Raw genomic sequence first — 8,835 nt, 5'->3', positions numbered from 1 at the left:
AGGCAGGCACCGCCACACCTGACTTTTTTGTATTTTTAGTAGAGACGGGGTTTCACCATGTTGGCCAGGCTGGTCACAAACTCCTGACCTGGTGATACACCCGCCTCGGCCTCGCAAAGTGCTGGGATTACAGACTTGAGCCACCGCGCCCGGCCTGGAATCCCATTCTTGACCCGGGGAGAAAAATCTCTTTTTGCGGGACTCCTGGGCCCTCTGATGGGGCCTCCCCTCCCTTTCCAGGGCGGAGTTGAGGAGGCGGGGCTGCGGGCCTCCTTATCTCCAGAGCCAGCCCTGGCTGTCTGGCGCGGGGCCCCTCAGTCCGGGCTTTTTGCCATGGGGTCTCTGTTTCCCCTGTCGCTGCTGCTTTTTTTGGCGGCTGCTTACCCGGGAGTTGGGAGTGCTCTGGGACGTGGGACTGAGCGGGCACGAGGCTCCAAGGGTAGCTCTCCCACGCCCCCGGGGACCTCAGTGCCCTTCTGGGTGCGAGTGAGCCCGGAGTTCGTGGCTGTGCCGCCGGGAGGGTCAGTGTGGCTCAATTGCAGCAACAGCTGTCCCCAGCCGCAGAGTTCCAGCCTCCGAACCCGGCTGCAGCAGGGCAAGACGCTCAGAGGGCCGGGTTGGGTGCTTTACCAGCTGCTCGACGTGAGGGCCTGGAGCTCCCAGGCGCACTGCTTTGTCACCTGCGCAGGAAAAACGCGCTGGGCCACCGCCAGGATCACCGCCTACAGTGAGGGATAGGGGCTCGGTCCGGCCGGGGTGAAGGGAGGGGGCTGGAAGAGATTGGGGAGGGTAGTTGACAGTCGCTTTATAGGGGGCGCCCGTGGACCGCACTCAGAGGGTCCCCCTTGCCTTAGAACCGCCCCACAGCGTGATTTTGGAGCCTCCGGTCTTAGAGGGCAGGAAATACACTTTGCGCTGCCACGTGACACACGTGTTCCCCGTGGGCTACTTGGTGGTGACTCTGAGGTGCGGCGGCCGGATCATCTATTCCGAAAGCCTGGAGCGCTTCACCGGCCTGGATCTGGCCAACGTGACCTTGACCTACGAGTTTCCTGCTGGACCCCGCGATTTCTGGCAGCCCGTGATCTGCCACGCGCGCCTCAATCTCGACGGCCTGGTGGTCCACAGCAGCTCTGCACCCATTACACTGATGATCGGTGAGGCACCCCTGTAATCCTGGGGACTAGGAGGAAGGGAGCAGAGAAGTTTATTAACCCCAAGAAGGCGCACAGACCAAGCGTGAGTTCCACCGGGTCGACAGACCTCCCTCTGTCCCCTTCCTAATTCTCGCCTCCTGCTTCCAGCTTGGAGCCCCGTGCCCACAGCTTTGGCCTCCTGTTCCATCGCTGCCCTTGTGGGGATACTCCTCGCCGTGGGCGCTGCGTACCTGTACAAGTACCTAGCGATGAAGTCTCCGGAGTAAAGCGGGGTGTTCTACGCAGGCTGAGTGAGATAAAAGAGGAATCTGGAAGAATTTGGGGAATCCACCGAACACAGTGGCTGATGCCTGTAATCCTAGCACTTAGGGAGGCCAAGGCAGGAGGACTGCTTGAGCCCAGGAGGTTGAGACCAGCCTGGACAACATGATGAGACCCCACCTATGCAACAAATACAAAAATTAGCCGGGCTTGGTGCCGCGCGCCTGTGGGCCCAGCTACTCGGGAGGCTGAGTGGGAGGATTGCTTGAGCCCTGAAGGTCGAGGTTGCAGTGAGCCTTGATTGTGCCACTGCACTCCAGCCTGGGCGACAGAGCAAGACCCTGTCTCAAAAATAAAAATAAAAATAAATATTGGCGGGGAACCCTCCAGGAATCAATAAAGGCCTCCTTAACCAGCCTCTGTCCTGTGACCTCAGGGTTCCCATTACTGCCCTTCTTCAGAGGAACCGGTTGTTTTTTTTTTTTTGCAATCACTTTCTCCAAGTTCCTCGACTCCCTGAGGGCACCTGAGGTTTCCTCACTCAGGGCCCACCTGAGGTCCCGAAGCCGCAGACTTTGTGTATCCCCAGAGGGTGTCGCAGAAACCTCTCCTTCTGCTGGCATTATCGAGGCTGTGCAGATGGGATCAGCGCGGTCCAGGAGGGCCACTGGCAGGGGCGGGGCGGGGTTCACGGTCGGGCTTTCCTGATTGGCGCCGCCGCCACCGCGCGGCAGGTCTGATTGGATGTTAAGTTTCCTATCCTAGCCCCACCTTCAAAACCTGTGCTTTCCTGGAGAACAACTGTGGAGCGAGAACTCATCTCCAAAATAGCTCACCGGGCTAGGGTGAGACCGTGAACGGTAGAGAGGAAAGAGTCCCATGGACATGTTGAGGGACGTGGATACGCAAAAGAGGTACCCATTCAGCCGGGAAGGGGTGATCAGATGGTCCACAAATCGAATTCTGACGATGTTCTGGTAGTCATCCGGCCAGATGAGCACATGGGGTAGGAGGGGGAGCGGGTTGTCAAAGCTTGGGGCCCGGATGCGGAGTCAAAAGAGTCACCCCCGGTCCCTCCTTCTCGAGTGGAGGGCCAGGGCCCCAGCCCACCGAGCAGAAGGCGAACTCGGGCGCTCCTGGGCGGCTGGCGCTCACACACGCTGAGTAGACACGTGCCCGCTGCACGCTGGGTAAATACAGACCCGGAGCCGAACGGATTCTAATTTAGACGCCCGCGAACGCTGCGCGCACGCACACGTGTCCCCGGCTCGCTGGCATTTTCGTCCCGCCCCCTCTGTCGCGAGCCGGGGCTGAGCGGGAGGGGGGGCTTAGGGGTGTGGTTTCTTGGGGTCAAAAGGAGAAGGACGGGTGAGAGAGGCATCCCCACATTCTTCCCTAGAACTGTCCTTTCCCCATCCTGTGCCTCCCAAACCTCTCTCAGTCCCCAAATGCAACCCCGCCCTAAGGGGCGCTGGTGGGAGGAGCTACATGTGGGGGCGGAGCTGGGAGTCCAGCTCATTATCACCGCATCTCAGTCAGAGCTGGGGTAGGGGTTTGGGAAGGGCAACCCAGCATCCCCCGATCCCAGAGTCGCGGCCGAGGATGACGCGGGAGAGCGTGGTCGCCCCCAGAAGGCTCTGGGCCATCATGCCGGCCTCCACGTAGACCCCGGGGGTCGCTCGCTCCTGCCAGCTCGCCTTCACCAAGGCCAGGAGCTTAGCGCACGCTCGCCTCCCGCCCCCCCGCCGCCTCTGCCGCCGCCCCCTCCTTGGAAACCAAGTTACCAACGTTAAACCAATCCCCGAGCGCAACTCTGCCTCCCCCACACCCCACCCGCCGCGCCGCGCCGAGCCGTCCTCTAGCCCAGCTCCTCGGCTCGCGCTCCCCTCGCCTCCTGCGCTTTCCCCGCCGCGGTGATGCCAGGGCCTTCGCCAGGGCTGCGCCGGGCGCTACTCGGCCTCTGGGCTGCTCTGGGCCTGGGGCTCTTCGGCCTCTCAGGTAAGAGCCCCGCTCTGGCTCGGGGTGGACAGGGCGGGGGCGGAGTTCCCGGACATGAGAAGCTGCCTCCTGTCCCTACCGGCTCCGCCCTCGCCTGTCTCCCACGCCTCTGCCCCCACCCCGAGCCTGAGTCTTCTCCCCTTCCCCCTCCTCCCAAATACACACCCGAGCCCCAGCTTCCTGACCCCTCGATCGCCCCTACCCGTTTCGAGCTCCTAGGTGCTCTTCCGCACCCAGCCCTGCGCCCTGGAGACCCGGAGTCTCTCCTGTCCCCTCCCCGGGTACCTCCTCACGCTCTGCTGTGCACCATGGTCCACGGACTGGCATCTTCCCCACTCGTGGTCCGCGAAGACTCCATCTCTCCAACTACCGTGACTCAGAAACGCTGTTCTCTCTCCGCCCGGAGCCCTGGCAACTGGGCCCCTCGGCTGTTCCCACGGTTCCTTCCATGTGCCCAGCCCTGCGTCCTGGTTCCGTATTCTTCCCCGGGTGTAGGGTCCTTCCTGATCCTTGACCCACCTATCTGGAGTCCATCTCTTCTTTGCCCTTGCGGCAAACGCACTCTCCCCGTATCTCGGGATTCTACCAGGACCCTGTGAACCGGTTTATCCCCCATCCCCCACCTGGGGTCCCCTGCTCTCAGCCTTGCTGTGTGCATCGAAGACCCCATCTTTCCTTTCCTCTACCCCCTCCCCCCTCCCATGTTTTCCCGCCGCTCCATCGGCGCTTTGGAGACCAGGGATCTCTGGTACCACGTCCCAGAGACACCCTCGAGGTTTAGACTCTGGGAGCGCGCCTTTAAACCCGAGGCCTGGGCAGGACGCAGGACGCCTGGGTTCTTTCCCTGGCTGCAGCCTCTCCTCCTCCTCCCCGCCCTCCGAGAACCCTTGACTCGACATAAGGGCGCTAACATGTCAGGGAGTTGGCTCCCCAGGCTGAGCCCGCGTTTCCCTGGGCAGCGGTCTCGCAGGAGCCCTTCTGGGCGGACCTGCAACCCCGCGTGGCGTTCGTGGAGCGCGGGGGCTCGCTGTGGCTGAATTGCAGCACCAACTGCCCTCGGCCGGAACGCGGTGGCCTGGAGACCTCGTTGCGCCGAAACGGGACCCAGAGGGGTTTGCGTTGGTTGGCGCGGCAGCTGGTGGATATTCGCGAGCCGGAGACCCAGCCCGTCTGCTTCTTCCGCTGCGCGCGGCGCACACTACAGGCGCGTGGGCTCATTCGCACTTTCCGTGAGTTCTGGGTGGCCTCGCGCGTACTCCACTACTTTCCCTCCCTCCCAGGCACCGCCTTCTGGGTCCCAGGGTCCTCCCCTTCAGGCCCCACCCTCTGTGTCCCCACCCCCTCCCCTGGGTTCCAAGTCCTGGCATTCCAAGAGCCGCGGACTCTTCCCACTTGCAGAGCGACCAGATCGCGTAGAGCTGATGCAGCTGCCTCCCTGGCAGCCGGTGGGCGAGAACTTCACTCTGAGCTGTAGGGTCCCGGGCGCTGGGCCTCGTGCGAGCCTCACGTTGACCCTGCTGCGGGGGGCCCAGGAGCTGATCCGCCGCAGCTTCGCGGGCGAACCACCCAGAGCGCGGGGTGCGGTGCTCACAGCCACGGTACTGGCCCGGAGGGAGGACCATGGGGCCAATTTCTCGTGTCGCGCGGAGCTGGACCTGCGGCCACACGGCCTGGGACTGTTTGAAAACAGCTCGGCCCCCAGAGAGCTCCGAACCTTCTGTAAGTGGATGTGCGGAGATGGGACCAAGTGGGGTCAGGTCGGTGTTTATGAGGTTTAGAGGCAGATACATCTGAATGCTGGTCCTGACTTCAACCCCCACGGGCTGAGCTGCTTTCCTCTCTGTGCCTTGAGGATGACTGATTACACACTAAGATAGTGCATGTCAAGTGCTTAGGACATACTAAGCTCTCGGAACACAAGTTCGTTCCAACTTGGTTCTTCCACCCCCAGCCCTGTCTCCGGATTCCCCTCGCCTCACTACTCCCCGGTTCTTGGAAGTTGGCTCGGAAAGGCCCGTGAGCTGCACCCTGGACCGACTATTTCCAGCCACAGAGGCCAGGGTCTACCTCGCGCTGGGGGACCAGAATCTGAGTCCTGATGTCACCCTCGACGGGGACGCACTCGTGGCCACTGCCACAGCCACAGCTAGCGCAGAGCAGGAGGGTGCCAGGCAGCTGGTCTGCAACGTCACCCTGGGGGGCGAAAACCGGGAGACCCGGGAGAACGTGACCATCTACAGTAAGGAGGGAAGCAGGGTCTCCGCGGCTCGGAGAGGGGGCCAGAGGAACGCGAAGGCGGGGCGACGAGCGGGCGGGACCTCAGTACCGGGACAGGCGTGGCCCGAGTGTCCCGAAGAGGCGGGGCATGTAGTGGGTGGAGCATGTGGGGGCGGAGACGTAACCACTGGTGTGGAGCAGCCTGTGCAGCCTGAGAGGCCGGGCGCGGTACCCTAGTTTGGCCTCAGCACCCCGAGGGTTCGGGCAGATAAGGGGGGGGCCTTGACCGGCGGGAGGGGTTTGGTCAGTATACTCCGACCAATGCTCCGCCCCAGGCTTCCCGGCACCACTCCTGACCCTGAGTGAACCCAGCATCTCCGAGGGGCACATGGTGACAGTAACCTGCGCGGCCGGGGCCCAAGCCCTGGTCACATTGGAGGGAGTTGCAGCCGCGGCCCCGGGGCAGCCCGTCCAGCTTCAGCTAAATGCCACCGAGAATGACGACAGGCGCAGCTTCTTCTGCAACGCCACCCTTGACGTGGACGGAGAGACCCTGATCAAGAACAGGAGCGCAGAGCTTCGCGTCCTATGTGAGTTGGTGATAACCCCTCGCCTTCTCTACTGGTAACTTCCAAGGACCCGCCTGATCCCTGGCCGTGTTGTGGAGGTGGGGCCATTTCTCTCGGTCCACGTCTAAGCCTCTGTAACCCCACGGCCTGCCCACAGATGCCCCCCGGCTGGATGATTCGGACTGCCCCAGGAGCTGGACGTGGCCCGAGGGCCCAGAGCAGACGCTGCGCTGCGAGGCCCGAGGGAACCCAGAACCCTCGGTGCACTGCGCGCGCTCCGACGGCGGGGCCGTGCTGGCTCTGGGCCTGCTGGGTCCGGTCACTCGGGCGCTCTCAGGCACTTACCGCTGCAAGGCGGCCAATGATCAGGGCGAGGCGGTCAAGGACGTGACGCTGACGGTGGAGTGTGAGTCGGGGTGCGCAGGGTGCATCTCTGTCTGGTTCAGGGTCTGGGGGCTGGCCGGCCTACAGGGAAGAATAGTAGGGTATGAGGTGTCCCTTTGGGTGGGGTTGGGGAAAGATCTTGGAGTATGAAGAGACCAGGTGGGCGTGTCCGTAAGCGGGGGCGTGGTATTTGGGCGGAGTCTTGGAGGGGCAGGCAGTCCAGAGTGTTGAAATTTTTAGACCGAAAAAGGCACCCCTGGTGGCTCAGGGAGCTCCCACAGTGCCTGGCTTGACTAGCGTGACACCCTCCTGGATCTGCGTCCAAGGGTTGTACAGGGACAACCCTTTGTGGAAGCCTCGAAACTCCAAAGAGGGTCTAGGGACGTTAGAATGCCCCCAAACCCCAGAGCCAACAACACACTCCCTCCTCTAGATGCACCAGCGCTGGACAGCGTGGGCTGCCCAGAACGCATTACTTGGGTGGAGGGAACAGAAGCCTCGCTGGTCTGTGTGGCGCACGGGGTCCCGCCGCCTGATGTGAGCTGCGAGCGCTCTGGGGAGCTCGGGGTCTTCCTCGAGGGGCTGTTGCTTGTGGCTCCGGAGCATGCGGGCACTTACCGCTGTGAAGCCACCAACGCTCGGGGGTCTGCTGCCAAAAATGTGATTATCACGGTGGAATGTGAGTAGGGGCAGCGTGGGGTTAGCCAGGGATCTGTGGGACAACTCCGGCTGGACTTCTTGGCCCCTGCGTGAACCCCCATAATCCCGTTCCCCAGATGGCCCCAGGTTTGAGGAGCCGAACTGTCCCAGCAATTGGACATGGGTGGAAGGATCTGGGCGCCTATTTTCCTGCGAGGTCGATGGGAAGCCACAACCAAGCGTGGAGTGCGTGGGCTCTGGGGGCGCCACTGAGGGGGTGCTGCTGCCACTGGCACCCCCAGACCCTAGTCCTAGAGTCCCCAGCATCCCTAGTGACCTGGCACCCGGCACCTACATCTGCAACGCCACCAACCGCCACGGCTCCGCGGCCAAAACAGTCATCGTGAGCGCGGAGTGTGAGCGAGGCCCAGGTGGGCGGGGAGCAGGGGTATCCCACAGTCTGGCACCTCCCTGACACCCCCCATGACTGCTTTGCAGCGCCGCCGGAGATGGATGAATCTACCTGCCCAAGTCACCAGACGTGGCTGGAAGGCGCTGAGGCTGCTGCGCTGGCCTGCGCCGCCCGGGGTCGCCCTTCCCCAGGAGTGCACTGCTCTCGGGAGGGCACTCCATGGCCTGAGCAGCAGCGCGTGTCCCGAGAGGATGCAGGCACCTACCACTGTGTGGCCACCAATGCGCATGGCACGGACTCCCGGACCGTCACTGTGGGCGTGGAATGTGAGTGGGGGCAGCACCGCGTGGAGGGGACACGGTCCTCGCAAGAATGGCTCACAGCGGTGGGAGTGTTCAAGGGCACCTTTCCGGTCTCATTCTCTGGGACAGGGAATTCCAGCCTAAACCACGGGGTAATGAATATTTTAGCCAGGGCTGGTGGCTCAGGCCTGTAATTCCCAACACTTTGGAAGGTTGAATCACTTGAGGCCAGGAGTTGGAGACCAGCCAGGCCAACATGGTGAAAATTCGTCTCTACAAAACATACAAAAATTAGCCGGTCGTGGTGGCAGGCGCCTGTGGTCCCAGCTACTTGGGAGGCTGAGGCAAGAGAATCGCTCGAGCCTGGGAGGTGAGGTTGCAATGAGTCGAGATACCGCCACTCCACTCCAGCTGGGCGACAGAGTAAGAGTCTTACTCGGAAAAAAGAAAATATCTCAAAAAAGGAAAAAAAAAAAAAAAAAAAAAAAAAAAAAAAAGGATTATCTTTCTTCAGAATATAGCCAATAAAAAACAAAACTAGGCCGGGCGCGGTGGCTCAAGCCTGTAATCCCAGCACTTTGGGAGGCTGAGGCGGGTGGATCACGAGGTCAAGAGATCGAGACCATCCTGGTCAACATGGTGAAACCCCGTCTCTACTAAAAATACAAAAAATTAGCTGGGCATGGTGGCACGTGCCTGTAATCCCAGCTACTCAGGAGGCTGAGGCAGGAGAATTGCCTGAACCTAGGAGGCGGAGGTTGCGGTGAGCCGAGATTGTGCCATTGCACTCCAGCCTGGGTAACATGAGTGAAACTCCGTCTCAAAAAAAAAACAAAAAAACAAACAAACAAAAAAAAAAAAACAATGAAAACTACAGATCAATATTCCCCCAAATA

At 61.5% G+C, this 8,835-nt stretch overlaps 2 protein-coding genes across 2 annotated transcripts in view; both read left to right on the top strand.

The window, feature by feature from the left end:
* The first annotated feature begins 281 nt into the window (after positions 1 to 281).
* ICAM4 (intercellular adhesion molecule 4 (Landsteiner-Wiener blood group)) lies at positions 282 to 1,884 on the top strand. Its single transcript, XM_032251837.1, has 3 exons — positions 282 to 727; positions 855 to 1,157; positions 1,305 to 1,884. Exons 1-3 carry the CDS (start codon positions 334 to 336, stop codon positions 1,421 to 1,423), a joined length of 816 nt encoding a protein of 271 aa, XP_032107728.1. The 5' UTR covers positions 282 to 333; the 3' UTR covers positions 1,424 to 1,884.
* An 867-nt stretch (positions 1,885 to 2,751) lies between these two features.
* The window catches only part of ICAM5 (intercellular adhesion molecule 5), an 8,236-nt gene continuing 2,152 nt past the window's right edge, over positions 2,752 to 8,835 (top strand). Inside the window, exons 1-9 of the mRNA XM_032251833.1 lie at positions 2,752 to 3,416; positions 4,376 to 4,645; positions 4,815 to 5,135; positions 5,368 to 5,655; positions 5,969 to 6,223; positions 6,360 to 6,608; positions 7,020 to 7,265; positions 7,363 to 7,641; positions 7,724 to 7,963. Of these exons, the coding sequence (XP_032107724.1) occupies positions 3,335 to 3,416; positions 4,376 to 4,645; positions 4,815 to 5,135; positions 5,368 to 5,655; positions 5,969 to 6,223; positions 6,360 to 6,608; positions 7,020 to 7,265; positions 7,363 to 7,641; positions 7,724 to 7,963 (2,230 nt within the window). The 5' untranslated portion in view covers positions 2,752 to 3,334. The remainder of the gene's footprint in view (positions 3,417 to 4,375; positions 4,646 to 4,814; positions 5,136 to 5,367; positions 5,656 to 5,968; positions 6,224 to 6,359; positions 6,609 to 7,019; positions 7,266 to 7,362; positions 7,642 to 7,723; positions 7,964 to 8,835) is intronic.

This window comes from Sapajus apella, unplaced genomic scaffold, assembly GCF_009761245.1.
Source record: "Sapajus apella isolate SASKATOON/1434 unplaced genomic scaffold, GSC_monkey_1.0 scaffold77, whole genome shotgun sequence".
Classification (NCBI taxonomy): Eukaryota; Metazoa; Chordata; class Mammalia; order Primates; family Cebidae; genus Sapajus; species Sapajus apella.
The sequence above is the reverse complement of the archived record's forward strand: the minus strand, read 5'-3'. Positions and strand labels throughout refer to the sequence as shown.

Excerpts from the sequence above, each read along its gene's own strand:
- ICAM4 (XM_032251837.1), top strand. The coding sequence starts at position 334 with ATGGGGTCTCTGTTTCCCCTGTCGCTGCTGCTTTTTTTGGCGGCTGCT. Across the intron at positions 728-854 it reads CGCCAGGATCACCGCCTACA|AACCGCCCCACAGCGTGATT; the intron begins GTGAGGGATAGG and ends CCCTTGCCTTAG. Across the intron at positions 1,158-1,304 it reads ACCCATTACACTGATGATCG|CTTGGAGCCCCGTGCCCACA; the intron begins GTGAGGCACCCC and ends TCCTGCTTCCAG.